The sequence below is a fragment of the Pteronotus mesoamericanus genome, unplaced genomic scaffold (assembly GCF_021234165.1).
Source record: "Pteronotus mesoamericanus isolate MK-2021 breed Mesoamerican mustached bat unplaced genomic scaffold, CSHL_Meso_final contig_90, whole genome shotgun sequence".
NCBI lineage: Eukaryota > Metazoa > Chordata > Mammalia > Chiroptera > Mormoopidae > Pteronotus > Pteronotus mesoamericanus.
In genome coordinates this window covers 12,642,340-12,669,566 of record NW_026555277.1, presented here as the reverse complement: position 1 = coordinate 12,669,566, position 27,227 = coordinate 12,642,340, and the positions used below count along the sequence as shown (strand labels likewise).

Sequence of the window (27,227 nt, the reverse complement as noted above, 5' to 3'; positions counted from 1 at the left end):
TGACACTGGTTCATGACATATGAGTTCCAAATGCCTGATTCTAAAATACATCATCTGTCTATTGCGTTATGTCCTCACCACCCAAATCTAGTCTCCCTCCATCGGCATACATTTGACCCTCTTTATCCTCCCTCTACCCTTAAGTAAGTCCTTGAAGTCAGATGGTATTTGTCCTTCAGTAACATTCTTTTTAAAAGACAGTTTGGTGATTATAGGTCCTTTGTATATCCCTATAAATTTTAGAGTCACTTTGTCAATTTTTATAGGAAGACAGGTATGTGATTAGCATTGGAATTTACTTGGATTTATAACTTAATTTAGGAAGAGTGTGTGTGTGTGTGTGTGTGTGTGTGTTATGTGTTTACATATAAATATATTTGGGGGGAGAAAGGGTTGATATATTTAAGTTTTAGTATTCTATTTTTGTGCTCTATCTCTTTATAGGTTATCTTTAATACTGTCTATTCATAAAGGAGCTTGAAACTTATGCCTTTTACATCTGATTAGCTAATGTATATATTTTGTTTTTACATTGTAAGTCCCATATAGTTCGGACTGTGTCTTGTGCTCCATGTGCCCCCAGGACCCAACTATAGCTGTTCCTGGCAAATAGGTGAGGGGCATAAATGAACGTGTGCTTTTAACATTTTTGGCTCTTTAATTAAGCAGTTAACCTTTTAATAATGAGTAGTTAATTAATAATTTTTGCCCCTTTCATGGAATTTCTTTGGAGTAGGGATCATTTTTCCTTCATGGTGGAAATTGAAATAACTTTGTGTAAAGCTAAGTCTTGCCACATTTATAGCACTGTCTTCCTTCGCTGGACTGTTTTATTAAGAAAGTGAAATGTAGACCAGAAAAGTTGTATTGAGAGGCCAGAAGATTTGGCAGAAAGTGACACTGATTGGGATTATTAATTAAAGAATTAAAATCTACCATTAAAATACTGAAATACTTTATTTTACCCTCTCCCAGAAAATAAAGACATAAAGAAATTATAATTAAATTACAATTAATTTTCAGGAAAAATTAGGTGCTTTATTATGGGGCCCTAATTACACTTACAAAATTCACTTTTATAAAAGGTCAAAGAGTACCCAGCTTTTCCAAAGACCCATTTAATGTAATGACTTTCAGAAACAAACACTGTGGAAATAATGATAATAATGAGGCACATAGAATTTTATGCTCTAGTGTTTAGGTAATTGCTTGTTAAATTAAGACAGTATTTTTTCTGGACGTGGGTATACCCCTTTCTTTTTTGGTTAAGAATATAATGAAAGTTTTGTTCTAGTCTGGTTGAATTCAATTTTCGTCTATTCCAAAATTATTCCAATATTAATTTTAGTGGGTTAAACTAATTCATTTATAACAAATCAAGATAATGAAATAATTGACTATCATATAGTATTGTTATCAGAAGTACATTGATTCAAGTTTTCACATGAGAAAAAAATGAAGGCTTGCTTTGATTAGTGCAGATAAACAAGAACATATTTATATACTTCCTTTTGCCAAATTATTATAACAAAATAACTCAATAAACCTATTATTGAATGGTCGCTCTAGCATTCTTAGTTAAAACTATTCAGCTAATAAAATCATTTTACTGGGCATACACTTAAAAATATTTTTTTAGAGCACACTATTAAGTCATATTCCTATGTGGAAACATGGTGCTTTAGGGACAGTGTTTTTATAGTAAGATAAAAATAAGACTATCTTAGTATTTTATACTTTAATTGTAGGTTTTGATATGCTGTATGCTGCTTTCCTGAAACGGGGATGTTAGATAGTGATTCTCCCATCTCCTTAAGAGAAGAAGCATGTAAAAGTGTGTTCTTTATGATACACAAACCTAAATAGAATGTTTCATGGAATACCTCTTACTTCATTATACTTGAAATAGAATCTCTCTGTTTGGTTTCTGTCTTAATAAAAGTTTATTTTTAACACAACATGCTCTGCTAATATAATGAGAAAACACTATATAGCTTAAAATATTAATTGCTTATAAATATTTTAAACTTTATTTTTTAGTACTTCTTTTATGTTCCTTTTATTAAGCTGATGGGCAGCAGGAAGGTCATAATAGGAAAAGCACCACCATGAAATGAATTTAAATTGTTCTACTGAGCAGACTTCATTTGTGCAAACAGAAAGCAAGTCCCAGAAAACCAATTTAATGGTCAGAGAAAAACTTTAAGGTCTAATACTTCAATCAATTCCTATGCTTTCTTTTCTTGGATGAGTACAAATAGGTCTTTAAATGTGTATTTAAAAAGTGAGTTGACGCAATGCTGCACACTTGTGATTCTGCTTAAGAAACTGTCCAGCATTATTTTTCTACATGCAGGTGGGTCAAATGTAGCTCTACAGTTGTGAGTATGTGAAACTCATTTTTGTATTATTTTTTATTATTGCATTATTTTCCATACACATTTGCCCCACCCTGTATTTTTAACCTAATTTGGCTTTAGATTCAGACAAGATAAATAGGACATAAGTTCATTTATATAGTTCATCAAGTTGTTGAAAGTTAGCAGTCTTATTACGTGTAAAATAGATGTTCATAAAAGTTTAAATTATTTATAAGTATGGTTTTACTAACGATTGTGAATTTTGATACTTTTGGCCCATCACAGGATATCTACCTATTGGCATGCCCCCTGTTTTAGGTAGATAATTTAGTTGTTAGAGGACCTGAATATAACTTTTCTACTATACTAAAGAATAATAATAATGATGTGATAATGATTATATTAACATTTACTGAATATTTTCCATGTGCCAGAGAGTATATAAGGCATTTTACATGCTTCTTCTAAATGAATGAGGATTCAGGTGTTCTTGTGTTTTCACAACCAAATGTCATCTTAGCTATTTGCCATTTCCAATCACTCTACTTAAATTCTTTCTTCCTCTTCCTGTATTATGCGTTGGCCACATGGTGGTGGCAGAGGGGGTCTCTCTTTACTAGCCTATCTTTATTCACACACACAGAGGGTTAAAAAAATGGGAAAAATAAATTATTTGTTCATCTAATAATTTGCATATTTATCAGATGAATTTTCAAGATGATATTTTAATGACTATTTTCTTGCACCTTCATGAAAATGAAGTTGAGTATTAGATGGTGGGAATAAACCAGGAGTATTGTGACATGTTTATTTACATGTAATAAACCCTACAACAGTGGTAATAAATAAAGAGTAATACAGGTCATCCTCCCTAAAAAGGGGAGTAGGGGGGAAAAAAGAAGAAGGCACCTTGGAAAAGTAGGCTACTGTCACCATATGCCACATGTGGCTTGATCTTGTAGCAAGAAATCTCACTGATCTTAATATGCTCCATCAGGAGCCTGAAAACTTAACCTCATCCCACTTTTTGGCAGCATCCCAGCCACTGCTGCTCAGTGATTGCTCTGATATAGCTCTTAGAAGATAAATCTATTTGTGCACATTTGTTTTATGTGAATCTGAATTTTGAAATACTGTCACAAGAGGAAGCAGATTTATTCCATTCTGATCATCTTGTGAGATGTCAGCACTCTAATTCAGTCTCTCCATTTTCAGAATGTGAGAGTTTCAATGCAGTAGTACTTTGTCATTTAACTAAGACTGTTGGATAACTACTTTTTCATTTTAAATTATATTTTACATTTTTATATTGAAGCTAACATATTATGGGATGAGTGAAATATTTTCATTAATTTTTCACATACAGCCTGGGCTTAAAATTAATATTCTTGCTTTATGCCACGGGTGCATAGAAGATATATCTAGTTGAAAAATGCCTCTGTATTTCAACACTGAATTTGAAGAACTTTCTCATCAAATTATCAACTATTTTAGTAATATGATCTGCTGGTGGGGTGTATTTCTCATATGTATTACCAGAATAAAATCTTGGTTTTTCCAGAACTTACATGCTTACTTTTTCACAGTTATCAGAATTAAGTAACTCAGTGCATTCTCTTTTAATTATATATTCAAGCAAGTTCAGAATTAAATTTCGTATTTTCCTTGTAGTTATTTTGAATTATCCTGTTTTATATGTATTTCAATTTTGTAAACATTCTTTTTGTAAGTAGATAGATTATAAGTTATTTTGGCAGCATATCTTTAATTTTTCTTTACTTAAATAAAATGTGAATAATGCTATTTTTGAAAGTACCAATTTAAAAGCACCCCCCAGCCCCGCATCCCAGTATACATCATGTTGGTTGGGATCCTTCAGAGAGACTTGTAATGGGGTCTGTGTTTTTCAATTTTCTTTTGAATTGCTCAATACTAGATTTTAGCTGATAACTAAGTAATATTTTTAGAAAGGAGTTAGCAGTGATATGTAAAGTTATATTTGTAATTTTTCAGCAAGGCTAGAGAAGATCTGCTGAAAACTCAGAAAGAACGGGATTTTCATCGAATGCATCACAAGCGAATAGTCCAAGAAAAAAACAAATTAATTAATGACCTCAAAGGGTAAGCTGCTAATATTTGTTGGCTTATTTATTTATTTATTTTATTGTTGTTCAGTTACCGTTGGCCTGCCTTTTTTTCCATTGCTCCCCTCTAACCTGACTGCCACCAGCACCCACACTTATTAAAGAATTATTTAATTTGTTTAGCAACTTGGTTATGGCAGAAGGTTTCAGGTAAATTTATTCAATATTTATTGAGCGTATACCAGGTGCCAAACACTATACTATGCATCTGATGTGCAAAGATGTTTAGGCTCTTGCTGTCCTTTACCCTCCTGTCTCCCAAGGCAGCTCGGGCATTTCCACCTTGCTGAGGGTTGACTATCACTTTTCCCACATTTCTGAGAGGCACTCCAGGAGTGAGCTCACCTCGTTCACTGCAGTTCTTGCTCCAGTACATGTAAAATTCAGTGTTTGAAGGAAGCTGTTCCAGGTCAATTAATTATTGTTTATCCAGTCTTAGTTTACAGCCCTTTTAATCAAGTTATTTCAAAGTTCAGTCTTTGGGCTACTCTGCTGGTTCCTGTTAGTATGTGCTGATTGTTTTTTGGAGAGGGTTGGATATACAGTCTCTTTCTGCCCTTGTCAGACCATTAGCTTGGCAGTCAGGAGAAGAGGAGTAGGAGTAACTCCAGGAGGAGATCTTTCATCTTGTGGTGAAGAGATCTCTGAGGCAGCGTTTCCTAGGGAAGGAGGGCCACCTTGGCAATCCCACAGGGCCTGAGGAGAGGGGCCTCAGAGCAAACATCCTCGGGGCATCCTGAGGACGGGAGAAAAAGAGGTATTCTCGTATTGATAAAAGAGCTAGCTGATCAGGAAGACAAATGCATTAATCTACTAGAGGAGTCAGAGTTTCAAAAATATATGGAGCAAAACCTGATAAAATGGAAAGAAAAAAATAAATATTTCCCCATTTACAACTGGAGATTTTAACACTCCTTTTTAAGCAATTAATAGAAAAATAGGCAAAATATTCTCTAAGTCTGTTGAAGAAGACATGTTAATGAGCATCATTGACCTTTCTTGAATTCTACTTTAGATTTTTCAAGAGCACATTGAATGTTCATCAAAATATGTCTGATGCTGAGCCATAAAATAACTGTCTACTAATTTCAAAGAATTGATGTCATGTAAAATATGTTCTCTGATTAAACCAAATTAAATTAAAATTTGATGACACAAAGCTCTCTGGAGAATTTCCAATTACCTGGACATTTAAGTAGCACACTTCTGAGTAACCCATGGGTTAAAGAAGGACATGTGAAAATATTTTGAACTGACTGATTGAAAATGAAGCATTTTAAAATTTGTCAGATGAAGCCAAAGCAATACTTAAGGTGAAATTGATAGCTTTAAATGCTTACATTAGGAAAGAAGAAAATTTTAAACCAGTGATCTAGTTGTGCACCTTAGAAGCTCAAAAAAAAAAACCACCCCAAATTAAATACAAAGAAAGAAAAAGAAATGAAATAATAAAAATAAGATCTGTAACAAACTAGCAAAGGGATAAGCATAAGAAAAAAATTAAACTCATATATCGGTTGTTTTAAAATATAATAAAACTGAAAAAAATTGATAATGGAATTGAGAAACTTTGGATAGACCAACCATTACAAAATGTTGACAAATTGTAGTATAAATTACAACTCAGCAGTTCATCTATGTTTTTTTTTCTCCTGAGAGAAATGAAGATCTATAATCAAAACCTATCTTATGTGACTGGTATAAGAATGTTCATGGCGACTTTATTTATAATAGCCCCAAACTGAAAACAGCTCAGTTCTTCATCAGCGTAATACAAAAGTTAACACATTTTAGATTACACATACAAGGAAATACTATCCAAAATAAAAAGGAATGAATTAATGATATACACAACAAAATATGGAAGAATCTGAAAAACATGCTGAGTGTAGGAAGCCAGTTTCACAAGAGAGCATATACTGTGATTCCGAATATATGAAGCTCTAGAATCTCCTGAGATTTTAGAAATGCCCTATATTTTAGTAACAACGTAGACTATCTGGGCATGCTATTTATTAAAACTCTGAACTGTGACGTTTAAGGTCTGTAGATTTTACTCCATGTAAATTACACTTCAATAAAAATAAAAAATTATTTGAAAACATTTTGAAATAAAACAGATTCTTCAAGGTGCTTATACAATGTGCTTAGTCAATTATTTTTTATGTGAGGTGTCAAAATATTTTTATACCTTATCTTCTTAATACAAGGTTAATCAAACCTGCTTTTAAGAACATCCTTTAGTTTATTTTGATGTGAATGACACTGTGTTTAATCATCTTTTGTTTGTAATCCTTGTCTATTTGAAAATTGTTTCTGAATTGATGAAAGGAATTCAGTTTTTTCCTTTTTCAGTGAATAGCAATGATCTTTTGAGTACGTATTTGAATACAGAGAAAGAGGACTTCCTAACTCCCACCAGGCTGCAGGGAAGTTGTACACCGTATAATACCTCTTGCACTTCTTGGCTCTGTTGTGTTGACCTTTATATGGTTATTCATTTTTTATTCTAATGCAAAAAAGAAACCCAAAAGAAATAAAGTGTTCAGATGTTAAATGGAAATCACTGATTTAACTGAATTACCCTTTAAGATGCCCTTTATTTTTCATAGGTTGAAGTTACATTATGCATCTTATGAACCAACTATAAGGGTGTTACTTGAGAAGCACCAAACTTTGCTGAAGCAGAAAATGCTCACCTCTTTGGAAAAAGACAGAGCAGTTGAGCAGGTAAAACGTGAGGTACCTCAAAATTATTTTTAACCATTTATTTTTTATAAGACAAATAGAAATATTGGTTTTGTTTCCGAGATATATTTTAAAAGTTTTCACCGCTTTTCATATTGTAAAAATGATTATTTGGAAACATTCAGAAAAATAATTTCATCCATTATAAATATTTTATCCATTTTATTTTATTAAGACATGCTTTAACCAAGTGTATTTGGTCTTTTATTGAAGGTAAGTTTTAGCTAACTAAAATGCAAAACAGCAGTTATGATTCTTTGTGCTCGAATTTTAATTTTGTATTCTTGAATGTTTAAGTTGTATTATTAGTGATATTGCATTAAATGAGTTTAATAATAATTTACATTTTAATGGCATTTCAGGTCACACCTTCTGAAATTCATCTCTTTTCTCCTTTTTATCCAGCCTGTCCCCCAGCCTCCCAGTAAGAGCCACAATTCTACATGTTGGTTTCCTGCAAGACAGATTTAGTTTGTTCCTACTTCTTATCTTGCCTTGAGTCCCACTTAAACTTTTGCTGCCCATCTTATTCTCCTCCTTCCCCTGGTCTCATGCTTATTTTCCTATTATCTTTCTCCAAGAAGGAATCCATCAGTGACCTGGCCGTACATTCCCGAGTGACCACGTATACTTTGGCATCTCTGACAGGCCACTCAGACTGAGTTTCACTCTTCAAGGATATCAGGGCCTTCCAGGCATCCATGCTGGCAAGTGCCTGCACTCCCCTCCAAATTGTTGATTTCTACACCTGCAACCTGTCCAGCGCTGGATCTGCCACTCAGTCCTCCTCTCTCTAACAGGAGTTTCTGTGGTTAGATTGAAGGCCATATTAAGAATGCATTTAGGCCACACACAGTCTTTCCATGTCAAATTGTTCTTCACTGATCTAGTTAGAAGAGCTAAGGATTGGGAGTGGAAGGTAGCCATGTGAATGTTCAGGTCATTTTACACATTAGTCTGTTTTCTCACCTATTAAACAAATAACTTGCCTTATAGTTGATACTGATCTGAAATGAAAACATTTAAAAAATTAACATCACTGTTTGTGGGAGGCAGGCTTGATTTTACACTCTACCATTCAGGTGTTCAGTGAATTTTGTTTTTATAATCCACAACTTACTTTGTCCTTGAACTCCTACCTCTGCTGAAGGCAAAAGAAAAACAGCCTGTTATTAAAGACTATTCAGATCTTTCTGGGTTACAACAGCTTCTAAGTTTAACACAGTGTGTTATAATAACTGACTGTTTAGCTATCAGTGTTCCTTTTCTGTCTTCAAGTGGCACCCTCTTTTCCACATTCTTTCCCAGATGATTCCTAACACAAGGGGCACTTATGTTTCCATAAGACCTGATGTCTACATACTGTCCTTTTAGTCTTCACCTTCTTTCTAGTGAAGTATGACTGGCTTGGCCATATTCCTGGTGTTAAGGTATATGGTTCTGGGTAATTCTTTTGGCTGCAAACTTAATGTACCTTGCGAAATCCAAGACCTCTCTGCCACAGCATCTGTGAGATCCTTAACATCTGTGGCCTCATTGTCCTGACTCTCATTCTTTCTCTGGTTCGGTGCTTCAAATGTTAACATTTTCGTGAACCCTACTGAGGCACTTTGAGACTTCTGATTTCCCTATACTGCAAATACAATCATGGGCAATTTAGAAACCATTTAACATATATCTACATAGATATACCTCCTTTAGTCAATTTTCAAATTCCACTTGGAGATTATGATGTTTATCCAGCATAGTGCAAAATATGAATGTCTATTTAAGGGGATATCAGTTTTCCTCGATGATTCCATGGAAAGCTAGGAGCAAATATAGTGTTCCTGAACTGTCTGGCTTATGTGCCCTTTGCTTCCAGCTAGCCCCATTTAGGGTTTTAGCTTGAGAGGTGAATCAGCTCACTCATATCTGACCTCACGTTTTTTCTTCCCCTCAGGCACAGAACCCTATGTATTTCTTTGTTCTATTGGATTGGATATCTTCCTGTCCTCTTCTATATTACTGGTTGTTGCTCTTCATCATCACTTGCCCCAGACACTTTTAAATTATACCTGTTATCACAGGGCCATTATTAATATCTTCCATTTTTATCCTAAAAAATCTAATTTGGAAAATCCTAACGAAGAAATTTTAAGAGTTTATTTCTTATTATCTAAAAACCAGCTGTTAGGATTTATAAATAGCTTTTCTCCCTTTATCAGTTCTGCTGTTTAAGATAGTAGGTTCATTATAATTCAAGGAAGTAAGATTTGAGTTGGCGGTGCCATGTCTGCCACCAAAGGTTTCGCTATGGACAATGCTAAGACTAGGCACTTGGGTGCCCTTCTAGATCTGTTTTATGGCTGTCAATGGAAACGGGATGTAGCAGCTGCCATTCTCAGAATGAATTCTTTATTGTACATGGTTCCTCACATCACCAGACATTTTGTTGACTCTCCAAAATGGATACACGTTATTGATGGAGCCTATGGAATATTTCTAGAATCCTAGTTACGAAAAAGGATTGCAACATCTAACATACACGGTGAAGGATGGAAGACTCACAATTTACTAAATCCAGAGTTCTGAGTGGCCAAAGTGACTGCAAGACATTCCTTATACCTGTATACCCTAGGATCAATTAGCATGTTTTCCAAATTAGGACAGAGAATATAGTCTCAGGCATATCAGGTCTGACCTTGGAAAACATGCTGAGGTTACCATTTAATAAGCTGAACCAACCCAGTCCTTTTTTTTTTTCTGTCGAGTCCTTTTTATCAGGTACACCCTGGGTACGCAGCCATGGATTACCCTTTAAACTTGAATCTGCTAATGTGTCATGAATCTGTGGGGTAAATTTATTGTGAAAATATATTGAAATGTAAGTGAAAATATGTTAGAGTATTTGAAAAGTTTCTGTATGATCCAAATGGAAGATGCTAATTTTTATGCTTATTTTTTATTATGTCTCAGTGTTTTCATGTAGTTACACTCTGAGAATTCATTCATTTCTAACAAAACTTTTATGATATGAACTAGAACAGGATGAAGTATATTGTGTTTTCTATCTGGATTCCTAAGCATTGCTTCCTTAAAAACCTTATTTTAGTGAACATTGAGCTTAATATGAATATCTTGCATGAAGAAGGATTAGAATTTAAAAATTTTAAATGTTATTTAGTTTGTGTATAAAAGACTGAAAAAGTATACTGTGAGATAACAAAAATCTGTATTTTCAGATTATTTTGATAATGAACATTGTAGCAACATTTTAATTTATTTAAATCGTTTAGAAAAACCTGTCATTTAATTATTTTAAGTTTGACAAATGTCCAAAATTCTGAATTAGAGTCCCATCTTTGAAATAAATGTTTTATTTATTAGCATGTATGTTTAATAAATTGTAGTTTATCATTTTGGGTCACAAGGCTCTAACTCAGGAGATTTTTTTTATATTTATTATTAGTTGTGACTCCTGAGAGGATCTAGAAATAATTACACTCCAATAACAACAAGTAAACCCTTTGTTTGGGTATTGGTTTCTAATAATATTCTTCAATAAAATGAAATAGGGCTTCTTGCAGAAGTGGCTGATTATAGGGTGGGCAGGGAAAACACAAGATGAGTCTGCAGTATTGGGAGCATCTTGTTATTCTAGGAAGTTGGAAATCAGATTGTAAGAAAAAGAAGAAAGAAGGGGGAAGGGAGGAAGTGAGGAAGGGTTGGGGCGAGAGAGAGAAAGAGTGAAAAAAAAAAGAAAAACAAAAAAGGAGTATGTGAGGGATTTGTTTTGGGCAACTGCAGAGGTAGATGGACTACCAAACAAATTTGTTTTGGATGTTGAGCCTGATGATGCCATAGACACACTAAGAGGGTATGAATACCGTTATTACGTACATGCGTGTGTTCTCTGGGGAAAACATTGCACGCCTACCATGCAGGTTGGAGATGGCGGAGAGCAAGGAAAGGAAACGGGCTTGGGGTTTTTATGTGGTTAGGATTTGAGGCCCCAGTGAGAGTTCTCATGTGCAAAGAGGGGTTTGTATGGTTTAAATCTTCCCCCAGTGTCGAAGGAGGGAGCACCAAGGCCTTCTTATCAGCTTGCCCAGATGTGGGACACAAAGGGAAGTGGGAGTGTGCGCTCTAAGAGCTTACAGCGGTCAAACATAAAAAATGGAGTCAGACAGGAGTCGCCTGAAAGAGCTTGCCATGGTCAAATTTGGAACAATTTGAGCAAGAAAATAAGTAATGCAGTATTGAATTATAATTCACAGTATAAAATAAATGTTCATAATGACATATATAAATGGGAGATGAAAGAGTAAAAGAGACATGAAAAATGTCCCCTCAAAGAATTCCAGCGACATATGTAGATAACCATTCTCTCAAGGAGGTCAAGCTCAATCCCTAAACTGTTTAGTGTGGCTACACTTACATTTGCTTCTGAAAGTGCAGAGGAAATGGCGGGAAAAAAGTAACTCTACAATGGTGAAACCTGGCAAACACTTCTTCAGAAAGGTGATCAAAGTTAGTATCATCAGTACTTAATGATGCTGATAGCATGTGCCCTTGATGCGACGTGTTAATAATAATGGCTCCTCTCCTCTGTAGAGTTCCTCCCTCAAACCCATAACTATAGTCTAACCATGAGAAAACATCAGACAAACCCAAGTTTATGGACATTCTTTGAAATATCACCTGGCCAGTATTCATGGGATCCTGGAACACAAAAAAGGATATTGGAAAACACTAATGAAGATAGAATAAAATATGGACTTTTGTTAATAATAATGTACCAATATTATTTCATTACTAATGACAAAAGTACCACGGCAATGCATGATATGAATGAGGGAAACACGGTGCAGTGTATACAGGAACTCTCTGTATTATGTTTTGAACTTTCATGTAAATTTTACTCTACTTTAAATAAGAGGTACATTTACAAATTTTATAATGCATTTGGCATCCAAGAATAGATATGAATTTTTTACTCTTTTCTAAACTCAGGCATCTCATGAGCACTAATCTGTGTATCATAATTTATTACTTGCTGTTTTCTATTAATAAAGAAATGTTGCTCAGTGAAATAAAAATTTGTATATCTACACATAATTAAATACATGGTATTTTGTGTTGGCATAATCATATACAATGAGGGATGAGATAACTTTTTAAGGTTGAATTTTAAATTCAAGTCTCTTGCTCAGAAAATATAGGGAATGATATGCCACCAAACTAACAAATGTTCTTAATTACAATATATGTTTAATAAAACAAGGAGTCTCTGTGGGTGGAAAATGAGTTAAGAGTTTTAGGAATAACGATAGTCTCTTCATATTTTACTTCCCAAGTAATACCTACTTCATCTTGTATGGACATAAAGATTAATTTAGTTGTGAAGCAATTTGAACAGAGGAGGAACCTCTCTCAAAGTAAGGATCTGAATATTTATCATTCAAAGTGTGCAGTTAGTATTTTTGATTGAGGAAACTGTGCTGTAAAAGAAATGTCTCAAATGCTTACTCGTAATAGGTAATAATTGCCTGTGGAATTTAATTTAAACTTAATAATTACCTTTTTCTTTTGTTGCCGTTTATGTTTAAAAATTTTAAATACATAGGACTTAATTCAAGAGAGAATAATTTTTTTTAAATTTTGCAATCAATACTTAAACATTGAACTTTTAAACTTTTTTGAGTTACTTAGTTTCTAACTTTGTGTCTTTCGATTTTATTTTTTAGATTTCTGGACTTGGAGCAACAATAAGGCATATGGAAAAAAAGCGTAGTCACCAACTTTCTAAAATTAGAGGTAAGAGTAAAATATGATAAAACTGTAGTTTAATATTGGTGATTTCACAACCTTATCAGAGGTCAAAATTCTAGAGCTATTTAAAAGTGAATAAATGGTGTGGTAACTATCTTACAAATTAAAATGTTAATGAAAAGATCAAGAGGAAGGATAGATGTGATACTGTGTAGGTTAATTTTAGTGAAAAATATAAGTAAACCATAATGGGAGGATTTCTGGCTATGATAGAGTACCTAGTACAGGCTAGTCTTCTCCCCATAAAAAAACTGGACTATATACATGAGGCACTGGAATACACACACACACAGATATATATTTCTGTGTGTGTGTGTGTGTGTGTGTGTGTGTGTTAAACAGTGGAAAACAGCACAAGTCTCAGAAGGCAAGTGACAGAAGGAAAATGGGTAAGTTGAACTGCATCATCACCACGACTTTGTGCCTTGGGAATTTTCCAATCTAAACTTCATGGAGATGGAGGTTAAGAAGATCATGGCACTCCTGCAAGACCTGAAAAGGCAAGCTGTGGAAGCAATTAGAATCTGTTGGAAAGGACACCAAAGAAGAGAGTCCTGCAAAAAGCAATGGTCCAGTTTGTGAAGAAGTTTACTATGATTCCTTAATTGATGGCTGGACTACTTATGCAAGAGTACCTGAGACTTACTGAGACTTACCAGAGAGAAAAGATTCTATCGGAGTAAGAAGAGACCAGAGATTCTAGATGTCAAGCAGTGATGGAAGACATTCGAGCTCTAGCCACTCCTGGATGGAGAGACCTCTTTAATGCCCTGGTAACACTATATTAACGTTCAGCATCCTGTATCCACCCTATAATACCAAAAACAAAGCTTACACTAAATTCCTGGAAGAAATAAGAGTTTAGAGTTTGAATCTTAGCAAGTTAGAGTACCTTGGGAAATATTTAGCAATTTCCGTGGATCTACCATACTAACAAAGCATAAAATTAAACCTCGAAATTCAAGGTGATCAAAAAGTTAAACTGTGTGCTAGAACAGAAATTAATACCCTTCAGAGGAACACAGTTGTCTGGATGCTTTATAACCTCTCATCTGTTATTGTCTTGTATATAATTAAAATTTTCTAGATATGTTATGGAAATGTGAAAATATGACCGACACTTAAGACAAAAAGCAATAAATGGAAACCTACACTGATATGGCACAGGTGTTAGATTTAGCAAGTACAATTATTAAAGAGGCTATTTTGAATATGATCAAGGACTTACAGGAAAATATGATATCAGTAAGTGAAGAGACAGAGAATCTTGGCAGATAAATGGAAACAAAAAGGAAATAGAAATTCTAGTACTGAAAAATATAACCACAACCAATGAAAAGTTTATACTTCTCAACAGATTGCATATGATAAAAATGTCAGTGAATTTGAAGAAATTAATAAAAATAATCTGTTGTAAAGAAGAAATAGAAAAAAATGAAGTAATGTATATGTAATTAGAGTCCCAAAGGAGAAAAGGATGAAAATGGGACATAAAAATATTTAAATAAAGGATGACCTGAAATTTTCCAAGCTTGATCTAAAACATCAACCTACATACCAGAATAAAAAAAGCATCTAACTATAAACACAAAGAAAATCATGCCTGGATGCATCGTATTTAAACTTGAAAAATGAGAAAAATCTTTTTTATGTGCTTTGTTTTGAATTCCATCTTTTAAAAAAAATTTATTGTTGTTCAGTTGCAGGTGTCCTGCCTTTTCCCCCATTGCTCTCCCCTGAGAAAATCTTGAGAGAAGCAAGGGAGAAAGGAATTACATAAAGGGGAAGAACACAAACACAGGCTGATTTCACACGAGAAATTGTGAAAACTAGGAAAAGGGAAATGATGTCTTTAAAATGTGGCAGAATTTTAAATCAGAATTTTATATACAAGAAAAATATTCTTCAAATATTAGGGTGAAATGTAGACATTTTAATATAAATGAAAGCTTAGGGATTTTGTTACAAGCCATTGTGAAGTACAGCAAATACTGAGATTTTTTTTTTTTGCACCAAAAAAAAAAAAAAATACCAGAAAGGAACTCAGATTTACAGAATTGAATACAGAGATTTAGAAATGATAAATTCTGGTTAATATAAAAATTAAGTTTTTCTCTTCTTAATATCCTTAAAAGAAAATATCTGAACCCTACATTTTCAAAGTATATATTCTGTTGTATGTAAATTATACCTTAATAAAATTGACTTAAAAAAGATGATGGAAACTCTAAATAATAGAAAGACTTTGAAATGCTGCATTTTCTTAATAAACATACTCTCATGTTATTTCTAGATGACTACTCACTGTGTTCTCTAATTAAGGCTTAAAAGAAATATGTAGCATTGTTATATTTGAAATGTTTTACTTAGCTTTGGTTCATTAGTTTCTTTCCTAACATTTTATGTTAAAGAAATATCAGTTATGCTCAGTGATGCCTAAAGAGACTATGCACAGGGACGTTTATTGCAATCATATCTATAGTAACAAAACAATGCAAGCAATATTAACCTTTAACTGCAAGTAAATGTTTAAATATAATTGATCATACAATACTAGAAAGTCTTTAAAAATATATGAGTAAGAAAATACTCATGTTATTATGTTAATATAATTTTAAGAAATAATATATAGTATGAGGGTAAGTCTGTTAAATATATGTTTAAAAAATAATTGGAGGATGCACAAAACAAAATGTTTATGTAATTTTCTTTCTGTGATGTGATTATTTTCTACATTTTTTGCTTACCACATTTGCTTATGTGTCTGTTTACATTAAAAATTATATTTCATGTGTAAATAACTTTTAAGTACATAATCAAATATAAATATGAAAATAGAATATGAAATTATCATAATCTTAGAAACTCTAGCTCCCAAAGTGACTAAAGATTATGAAAAAGAATACAAAAAAAGGCTTAAAGTTTGAGGAATGTTGCATTTGTTTGATGCTGCATCAGTTAATCTCTAATGCTACATTTTACTCTAATAGTTGATGATTTTACATGTTTATTCTTGAGATCTCTATTAAAATAAACTAATGGTGTAGATAGCTCCTTTATGAAGTTAGCTCCTGATATTTAAAATAATTAAAAAATGAACACATTACATGTTTTTCTAAGCTGATATTTATGTTACTTTAAATATTAAGTTTGTAATTATATTTTGATCGGTGATATTTTGAAGTGGCTTTTGATCAAATGGAATACATTCCTGTCCAACATCAAGAAATAACTTCTTTTAGTTGAATAATTCTAATTATGGGAATAAAATTAATTTCTTAAATCCTGTACTGAATAAGTTTTGTGCTTCTTATCTAGACAGACACCCTAGTTATAGACATAGGACTTGCAGTACCTTTTCCTAAGCTTCTGGTGTCAGCATTTGACTGTGTGATCACAGTATCTGTCATCACCCTGCCTGATCAACTTGGATCCTTACTTGGCCAGGGATTATAATTTAAGGAGTTGGCTTTATTGGTTAAGTTTGTTCCTCATAAAGAATGTGGTCCTTTATGATAATTTTCATATATTTAACACCTTCCCTCTTCCTTTGCTCATTTTAGTTTAATTTTTAAAATATTTTATTTTCTTTCTGTCATTCATCTATCCATTTATTTTCAGGCAGTAGAAATTTTTAAGATTACAATTATGTTCACTCTGTAGTTGGGGAAAAATGAGTTGATTGTCACACTGAACTTTGTGAAAAGGGCAGGTTAATTGTTGTTTAATTCAAATTTAGGGAATAAGACAAATATTGGACTCATTTGGAGTATAATTATCAAAGAATTTTAAGCATATGTTTTTGGACTAATAAGAGTAGGATGCTAATTTTATAATGGTAAAATACATTTAAAAAGTTATCCATTTAGTTGCTACCACCAGAGAGAATATTATTGATACTTTAGCACTTAACTTTCTCACCTGAAAGCATTTTTAATTCTATCTTTATTCTTATATGGCATGTAGAATAACAAAAGTTCCTAGGAGAAATAATGAAATATTATTTACTGATATTTGAAGTGACAATTTTGTACTCTTTTTTGTTATAAAAATACTATATCAAATATTTACAAGACAATACACAAAAAGCCTTTAAGTATTACATATTATGAGATAAAACTTTTTTGTGCAGATTACTTAATTTCAAAAATTTTTTGAATATGCTGGTTTTGATTGTTATATTTGTGTTTATATTACTTTGATTTCCTATAAGGTTGAAATTTGAATGTAATATTTTGTATTTCAAAAGCAGATTGTAAAGATACATATCATTGTATTTTAATATAACTTGCAATTTATGATAGGGAATTATGAATTCAAAATAAACAGCTAGAAATTGGAAATGTCTGATGAGGTTTAAAACTGAGTTAACTTCAGAGCTTCACAGAGGAAATAGATGTTATCCATAGTAAAGAACTCCTTAAGGTTTTTGGTTTAATTAGTAGCTACTTTTTTGAATCTGGGTATCTTGTTGCTGCTCAAAATTGCATTACTAGATGCCAATTTTGAATAACTATATGGAGTTTGTGATCTAGTTTAGAAAGATTTACTAACATTTTAAATATAACCTCTTCTGCCTTACCTCTATTACATTTCTAGATTCCGGTTAGAGTTCCTCATTTTAGCTTATATCTGTCCTAATCTTAGATATTTTCTAGTTATCTTTCTCGGCTAGTTATGGATAATTTCCTTAAAACCTTTTTTTTTCAGTAAAATAAATCTTTCAGCTGTTTATAATCTACAAGGAAGTGAGGGAATGGCATATTGGAAATACTTAAGTATTTATTTGTTACATGAACATATGAGGTTTGCCCAGAAGGTATCCAGCTATGTAATATGAAAAATTGAGACATTTATGAGGAAGATACAAGATACATTATATCTTCCTCAATAAATGCTCTATGCACTACATAGAGCAGTGACACCTCAGTCCCCTTCAAAGCACGCACCTTGGAACCTCACACAGTTCACCCAGTCGCCATCAGCTGCCTTGTCCTATTTTCTAGAATCTCACCAATGATCTGAAATCTCTTCCCTTTCAAAGACGATTTTGGTTTTGGGAAAAGCCAGAGGTCACAGAGCATCAAATCTGGGCTGTATGGGGGCTGAGTCACCTGGGTGATTTGATGTTTCACCAAAAATCTCTGCACAGGACATGATGCATGAACAGGCACGTTGTGGTGATGAAGCTGCTAATCACCAGTTGCCCATAGCTGTGGCCTTCTGAGTCATCTGAATAGTTTCTGCAGAGGAATGTTCAAGCTTAACATAAAATGTGATGCAGATTTGTTTCAGTACTCAGTCATTTTGAATGGGAGAGCCACAAAATACACATGCTCACTCAACGATGTCTCTTGCCCCCACTGACTAGTACAATGGAGTCATCCTTGTCATGCATGCGCATTCCAGTCCACTCTCCTTTGCTGCCAGGTTACATCGATGTCGCACGAATATTTCTTGTTATATTAACAATGGCTAGACTTTCTCTGGACAGACCTTGTATTCATTATTTTTGATATTTAACATGATAGGGACCTGAACATGTTCAATTAATGTTGGTTGAATGTGTGTATCCATGAAGGAATAGTTGAATGGGTGAAATTTAGCACCGGACTCACAATAAATAAAATTTCTGAAGCAAAAATGACTGTATTTGTTTCTTTGATGTTTCCTTTACTTCTCTTAAGGATTTGCACCTTCCTTAAGATGTTGATTGTGCCCAAGTAACATTTAGGAAACTACATAGCCCTAGTTAACACTATAGGCCTTGTGATTAATAAACATTAGATGATTAACATGAGGCTCTCGTGATAGAGACATGAACTTTGCTAGTATATTACTGAACATGAGGAAGTGCTATATGGAATATAAAATTTACAGAGACAAGAGGGAAGGAGGGAGGGGGGCGGGGAAAAGGAAGGGAAGGGGAAAGTCAAGGAACATATAGCAAGGACTCATGGACAAAACCAAAGGGGAAGAGCTGAGGGAGGGAAGGAGGGAGGGGGCAAGGGAAAGTGGTGGGGGGGAGGCAGAGACAAATGTATTTAAAAAGTAAATTAAAATAAAATTTAAAAAAAAGAAAAAGCTAAAAATGATACTGCCTTTTGACCCAGCAATCCCACTGCTGGGATTATACCCTAAGAATCCTGAAACATCAATTCAAAAGAACTATGCACCCCAATGTTCATAGCAGCACAATTTACAATAGCCAAGTGCTAGAAGCAACCTAGTGCCCATCAGTGATGAGTGGATTAAAAAACTATGGTACATTTACACAATGGAATACTCGCAGCAGAAAGAATGAAAGAGCTGCTACCCTTCGTGACAGCATGGATTTAACTGGAGAGCATTATGCTAAGCGAAATAAGCCTGGGGGTGAAAGACTAATACCATATGATCTCACTTATAAGTGGAAACTAATCAATGAAACAAACAAGCAAGAAAAATATAACCAGCAACACTGAAAGAAAAAACAAACTGACAGTAACGAAAGGGTAAAAGGGAGGGGGGTAATGGGCAAAATAAAGGGAAGGGTCAAATCAAGGAACATGTATAAAGGACCCATGGACAAAGCTAGAGTGGGGAAGGATTGAGGGTGGGAGGTGGGGGTGGGCAGGGGAAAGTGGTGGCAGGAAAATAGAGACAAATGTATTTGAACAATAATTATATTGAACAATAAAATATATATGTATAAAAAAATAAAATTTAGATGCAGTTAACTGTGAATGTGACACAGACTTTAATGTCTGAGACTCTCATTTGTTCTACAAACCTTTGTGTAAGTAAAAGTAATGTTTATCTGATGGAGACTGGAAATTATGTTTATTTTTGCTACATTGATAAGTAGGGAATGTTATTTATCTGCCAATTCCATATATATTCTGCAGTGTTTATTCTCATGTTTTGGTTCCAAATGTTGATGCTTTCCCCTAAAATATTATTAAAGTATGATTTTTTGGTCATTTTAGTTTGCTTGTGGAACAACTGCATATAATCATAAACCAAATTATTTTTGATTTTTGACTTTAATTTTTTATCCTTATTATTTTTCATTTGTTGCTTTTATTTTATTTTGCTTATGAAGTGCTGTTTAGTAATGTTTTTCATACTACCTGATATCTGCTCATATTCCTAGAATTATCTGCTGAAATCTTGAGTTTCTCCTTTCTTCCCTGTAGTTATTACTATACAAATTCTCCTGGTATATAAAGGAAATAAAAGGTAGTAAACATCACAGGATTATTGGCAGGATTTCATGACTGTTCAGGGAAGAGTATACACTTGGACTTCCCAGATGCTGTGGTTCTGTAACTAGTCGCACCACTGAGTGAGGACAGGCTATTTGGATAGCCAAGTGTCTGAGGTCTTTCAAGAACTTTCCTGTAAAACTAAGTTACACAAGATTCTGTTTTTATATTATAGTGGGGGTTATTTTGAGGACTTTCTCTTCTTTTGTCTGGAATAGATAGTGAATAGGAAAAATTAATTAGATGAGAGAAGAAACTAAATGCCAGCCATGTGTCCCCTGCCTTTATAACCTGTGGACTCTTTGAGAGCCTTGACATTGAAACCATCCCAGTATTTTTGTGTTCATTATCTTTTATCTATTATAATTTAGAACATTGAGTTATTTCTTTTAGAACATTGAGTTATTTCTTTTATTTATAAGTTAAGGGTTATAACATTATTTATTTGAAATCAGCTTGCTGTTTAGAAATACAGGAGAAAATTATGTATATTTAGATATGTATATAAAAGAAGGAAAAAGGAAATATTTTTCCTATCACTTTTATTTTTCCCTCAGATGATTCCATTAGGACTGTTCTTTATGTCCGAGAGAGTTTGGAGACCAGTTTTACAATCATATTGAAATATTACCCTGTGTTTTTCTTTCTGTTTTTCTCTACATTTAGAAGCATAGAGAATAATATTTTATTAATACAATATTATTTTAAAAATCTCTTATTTATTATCCAGTTCCACTTGGGAAATTTTGTTATTGCTTACCATTTTCTCCTTTGACCTTCTCCTTACACTCTCTTCTACTTTGTTTATAAAGACAAGAAACGTCATGATAACAGGAATTTGGATATAATGTAATTAAAGACTGGCTTCTGTGCTTTCTAACCAGCTTGCCATGCTATTTCACTAACCTTGCAGTAATGCCACCTGCATTTTTGGGGAAATGAATTTGAGACCTCACTTATGACATTTTGGTATGGTTTTAATATTATTAGTTGAAAATAAATGTATCATTACTTTGACTCTCATAATAAGAATAAATGTATTATCTCGTAGTTATTCCTGGCGGTAAGAAGGAACATGCGCAAGAAGGTCCTACTCAGAAAGGTCTTTGTGAGGCCAGGGAACAACACAAATGTAAAGCAAGGATGAAAGATAATACAAAGGTATGATATTTATTTTTGTTGTCATTTTAATTTATAGTTCACTTTCAAATCTTTAGATCCATGGACACATAGGGTATCATTATTTTACTGTGAAAGTTGCATAGAGCTTATATACTTCGGGCCCTCTAGTGTGGAGGTAGGAAAAGGGATGGCCTCAAGTGTTACGTAACTAGTTGAGGGACACACACTACTTAGCGGCAGAGACAGCTCAATGAACCCCTCTGCCTGTCCAGCCCAACTTAAGCACAGCCATATCTGCTCACCTGCTCCCTTTTCTGCTTAAAATTACTTCTGTCCAAAAGAAACAGCTCCCAGATAATTTCTTATTTTTTCATAGTATAACTTCAAACATTTTTAGTCTTCTTTAAAAGTAGAATGGAAAGAATTAAATCCCATTTAAGAATCTCCTTATATCTGAGTGCCTTTGCTTTGCAATTAAGCTGATAGTTAAAATCTTCTGTAATGATTAAAGAAAATGTTGTATTAAAAATGTCTGGTCAGGCCCTGGCTGTTGAGGCTCAGTGGGTTGGAGCACTGTCCAGTAAGCCAAAAGAGGAGGGGAGGGGAGGGACAAAGAGGGGGTGAGGGGGAGGGAGGGAGAAACCTCGCTGTGAGAGAAACATTCATCCATCCATTGACTCTTGACTGGGGATTGATCCTTCAGCCTTTGAGTGTATGGGATGATGCTCCAACCAACTGAGCTACCAGACCAGGGCTGGTAATCTTGTGTGTGTGTGTGAGTGTGTGTGGTATTCAGATTAATATTTTACTGTTCTTTCATTATCAGCATGAATTTCTGGATTTATGGTATTTGTGGTAGAACCACTTTTCTAATTGGACTACTTCCATCTCCCCGCCCCGGGGCAACAATTTCCTGTCAGGGCGGCAGGCCTGCTCCTTTTGCCACCATAACCCTTTTCCCCTCTGCCCCTTTTGCCTGCCTTTAGTTTAAGTCTCAGCCAAATAAGCAGAGCTGGTGGGTGACTGTTCCTGGCAATTCGTAGTGTTGTTCTTATGTGGGTAATTTTTGTTTATCTCCACAGAGGTTACTAGTTCAGGGAGCAAATAAAAGCATTCAGAACAATAAAAGAAAGAATAGTGTTAAGGATATAGATGTGATGATGGTGATTGTCATCAGGAACATTTTCATCCCCTAATGGCATTAAGTATTCTCTTTCCGGGGGAAAGTCATACCTAGAAATGATTTTTTGATTCATTCCCTAAGTGCTTATGGCTTGTAAGACTTTACATTAGTAATCCAAAGTGATAAAAAGCTACTAAAATATAGGACAAGTACATTATATAATTCTGCATAGTATATTATTTTTGGTGTTGCATTAAAATATTTAATATAATAACTACAACATGATGGAGAAACTCAGGTCTTACAAAAGAACTGAAGTGAAGAAATAGGAAATTATTCCTCTTTTCACTGAGGTATCATTTTTACTAATTAAAAAATATTTTATTTTCCAGCAAGTTTGTACACTTTGACTAATATCTCCCCTATTCCCCCATACCCCTGCCTCTGGTGACCACCACTCTCCTCTCTGTTTCCATAAGTTTGATTTTTTTAGGTTCCACATATAAGTGATATCATACACTATACTTTCTCTGTCTGACTTCACTTCAATGAGCGAAATGCCTTAAAGGCCAATTTATGTTGTTTTAAACAGCAGGATGTCTATTCTTATGGCTAATATTCCATTCCAGAGTGTGTGTGTGTGTGTGTGTGTGTGTGTGTGTGTGTGTGTTCCACATCTTGTTTATGCATTCACCCATTGACAGATACTTAGGTTGTTTCTGTTTCTTGGATATGGTGGCTCATCCTGTAGTGAACTTAAGAGTGCAGATATTTCTTCAAGATCCTGTTTTTATTTCTTTTTGAAATATGTCTAGGAGTGGGATTGTTGGATCATATAGTAGCTTAATGTGGAGCATTTTTTCATGTACCTGTTGGCCATTTGTATGTCTTATTTTGATGGAAAACTATTCAATTTCTCTGCCTGTATTTTAATTAGATTGTGTATTTTTTGTTATTGAGCTGTATGTATGTGTGCATATATATATACACACACATATGTAAAATATATTCAAATATTTACCCCTTATAAAATATGTGGTTTGCAAATATTTTTTCCCTTTCCATTCATTTTGTTGATTCTTTTGCTGTACAGAAAATTTTTAGTTTAACGTAGTCCCAGCTGTTGATTTTATTCTTTTGTTGCTTGTGCTTTTGGCATCATATTAAAAAAAATCATTGATCATTGATAAGACCAGTGATATGGAGCTTTTCCCCTATTTCCTCTAGAGGTCTTGGAGTTTCAGGTCTTATGTTTAAGACTTTAATCCATTTCTAGTTTATTTTTTGAAGATGGTATGAGATAGGGACCCAATTTCATTTTCCTACATGTGGTTATCCAGTTTTCCCAATATTTATTGACCCATAGAGTATTCTTGACTCTCTTTTCAAATATCTCTTGACTGTGTATGTGGAAGTTTATTTCTAAGTGGTCTATTCTGTTTTATTTGCCTGTGTGTCTATTTTTAGGCCCTTACTGTTTTGATTACTATAGCTCTGTAGTATAGTTTGAAACCAGGAGAGTGATGTGTCCAGTTTTATTCTTCTTTCTCAGGATTGCTTAGGGTGTTTAGTGTGTTTTGTGGTTCAGCAGAGATTTTAGGATTATTTTTCTTTTTCTGTGAAAAAATGCTATTTGAATTTTGATAGGGATTGCGCCAAATCTGTATATGGTGCTATGTAACATCTCACATGGCCAAGAGACCGTAGAAAGGGGCTGACAACTCCATTATTACATCAAGAATGTATTAAGGGAACTTACATATGCGGTGTGTCTCGGGCAGCAGCAAGAAGGCATGGATACCCACTCCCCCACCGTGCACTTCATGGAAGGTGCAAAGGTGTTATATAGAACAGAGTGGGATGGATAGGGGTACTGGGACGCGGCCCGCCTCAGAGAAGAGGGAGATGCCTTACTGCTTTCCCAGGGCAGGGCAACGGCCTGTGCCAGGAACCAACGCAAACCTTGCTCTGGGGCATCAGGGAGGAGGGGATCAGACCACCTTTGAGAGGATTTCAGGGAAGCAATCTCTGTTCTGACCTGGGTCTAGCTGGCAGGTCTTGCAGAGGTCAGGCAGCGGGCACATCATGGAATAGTCTGTCCTCCACACAGCTTTCGGCAGTATGGCCATTTTAACAAAATTAATTCTTCTGATTCATGAAAATGGGAATATCTTCCCATTTATACCTTATTCATTGTCATCCATGTCTTGTAGTTCTCATTATACAGATTTTTCACTTCTTGGTTAAATTTTTTTCTAAGTAACTTATTGTTTCTGATGCCATTGTGAGTAGGATTGCCTTCTTTATTTATTTTTCAGCTATTTTATTGTTCGTGCATAGAAACAACTGATTTTTTTATGTTGATTTTATACCCTGCAACTTTACTGAATTAGTTGAATAAGTTCCTACAGGTCTTTCATTGAATCTTCAGCATTTCCTATATATAAGATTAGAACATCTGTAAATAAAGGCATTTTTACTTTTTCCTTTCTGACTTAGGTGCCTTTTATTTCTTCATGTAGTCTAATTGCTCTAGCTAGGACTTTGAGTACTGTGTTGCATAAGAGTTGTGTGAACACGCACCCTTCTCTTGTTCCTGACCTTGGAGGAAAAGCTATCAACATTTTACTGTTTAGTATGATGTTTTCTGTGGGTTTCTTGTATATGACCTTTATTATATTGGGGTTTGTTTCTTAAATATCCAATTTGTTGAAGGTTTTTAATCATGAAAGGATGTTGAACTTTGTCAAATCCTTTTCTTGCATCTATTGGGATGATCATATGACTTATCTTTCATTTTATTACTGTGATACCACATTTACTGATTTGCTTATGTTGAACCATCCCTGCAACCCAGGGGTAAATCCCATTTGATAATAGTGCATGATTCTTTTAGTGTATTGTTGAATTCAGTTTGCTAATATTTTGTTGAGAATTTTTTAATTTGTATTCATCAGGGATATTGGTCCATAGGTTTTGTTTTTTTTTTTGTTTTTTTTTTTTGTATTGGGGTAATGCTGGGCTTGTAAAATGAATTTAGGAGTGTTCCATCCTCTTCAATTTTTTGGAAGATTTTGAGAAGGATTGGCATTAAATATATAAATATTTTGTAGAATTCTCCAGTGAAACTGTCTGGTCCTGACCTTTTCTGTGTGGGGAAGTTTTGATTACTTATTTATTCTCCTTGCTTATATTAGTCTATTCAGATTTTCTGTTTCTACATGATTCTTGGAATCTATCAATTTCTTCCATATTATCCAATTTGTTGGCATATATTGTTCATAGTAGTCTCTCAGGACCCTGTGCTATAAGTTGTAATAATTGATGTCTTCTCTTTCGTGTCTGATTACCATATTTTGCTGTGTATAATGTGCACTTTTTGGCCCAAATATTTGATGGAAATAAAAGAATGCACATTATACATTGGTAGTACTAATTCCATATCTATAGAAATGTTTTAATTATTTTATTTATGCTTATGCATTAAAAGTGTAACTCTAAAAAACAATAATGGTATCTGTATGCAAAATAATACCAAGAAATATTATAATTTGTGGAACATATTTACTTAAGTTAAATATTATTTTGATTGTATTTAGGGAATCTGGTGGAGCTTATGGGGGCTTTCGACACTAGCTTCCATGGATAGCTTTGGCCGCTTTCTAGACTGTCTTTAATAGTGCACCCTGGATGGCACTGAATATTTCTTCCTGAAATATGCCCCTATAAACTGGTCTTTTTAGACAACTATATATCTTTACTTCTCAAGTCTGTTAGCCATCTGGTTTTCAAATAGGTAATATTAATTCCTCTATATATTTCCATAACATTATAAAATCCCTTCTATAAGGTTAAGTTAATATAAGACTATACTTTAAAATTAATTCTTATGTTTTGAACTATTATCTCGAATTAAGGTAAACAATTTTTTGTAAACACTGGGAAAGCAGTTTCCTTCTGTTTTTAGGCTAATCATAGGTTACTAGTCAGTGGGTTAGTTTTGTAAAGATAACTATATATTATGACACAATTTCCTCTACCTGTGAAATATATTTTACTCTAAGGGAACTAAGAGCCATTACACAATTAACTGAATACTTTTATAATGACATTAGTCACAGTTAAGAGAAAAAAAATTACTACTTTAGTGAGACATTGAATGGTGATTATACATATGAAACTTTCAGTGGGCCAATATGTAAAGAGAAACAGAATGGATTTCATACAATATATTGAATTTTTTTCAATATAGTTTTAAAAGGTAATATTTCTGTGTAGAATTTATTTTTCATTGTAGAGGGGGAAAATCATACCCATTAACTGTAGTTCAAATCTGTTGTTTAATGACTCCCTGAAGATTTAAATTTGGAGCTTACAATCATAATTGTTATACATTCCAATTTATATATATTCAAAATCTACCACTTACCTTGTGTCCTGACCTATGTACTCAGTAATTATGCAGGAAAAGTGAAAATGCACCACTATTGAAAGTAATTCAATAAAGTGGGGAGAAAATTAAGAAATATAAGGGATTGCTAACTTGTTTCTTTCATCCTTTTGCTGCTTTATTTAATTCTTAATATCTTTTTGGTTGGATTGTAGACATGCTCTTCTAAATGAAAAGATCCTATCTAGGTTATTATGCTTCTATATGTAAACAGATTTA

The 27,227-nt window shown here is 33.8% G+C and overlaps 1 protein-coding gene across 1 annotated transcript in view; it reads left to right on the top strand.

Annotated features, from left to right (window-relative positions):
• The window catches only part of SPAG16 (sperm associated antigen 16), a 758,894-nt gene that overhangs the window by 28,046 nt on the left and 703,621 nt on the right, over positions 1–27,227 (top strand). The window contains exons 6-9 of the mRNA XM_054585688.1: positions 4,374–4,481; positions 7,117–7,234; positions 12,982–13,051; positions 21,365–21,474. Coding sequence (XP_054441663.1) covers positions 4,374–4,481; positions 7,117–7,234; positions 12,982–13,051; positions 21,365–21,474 — 406 coding nt within the window. The remainder of the gene's footprint in view (positions 1–4,373; positions 4,482–7,116; positions 7,235–12,981; positions 13,052–21,364; positions 21,475–27,227) is intronic.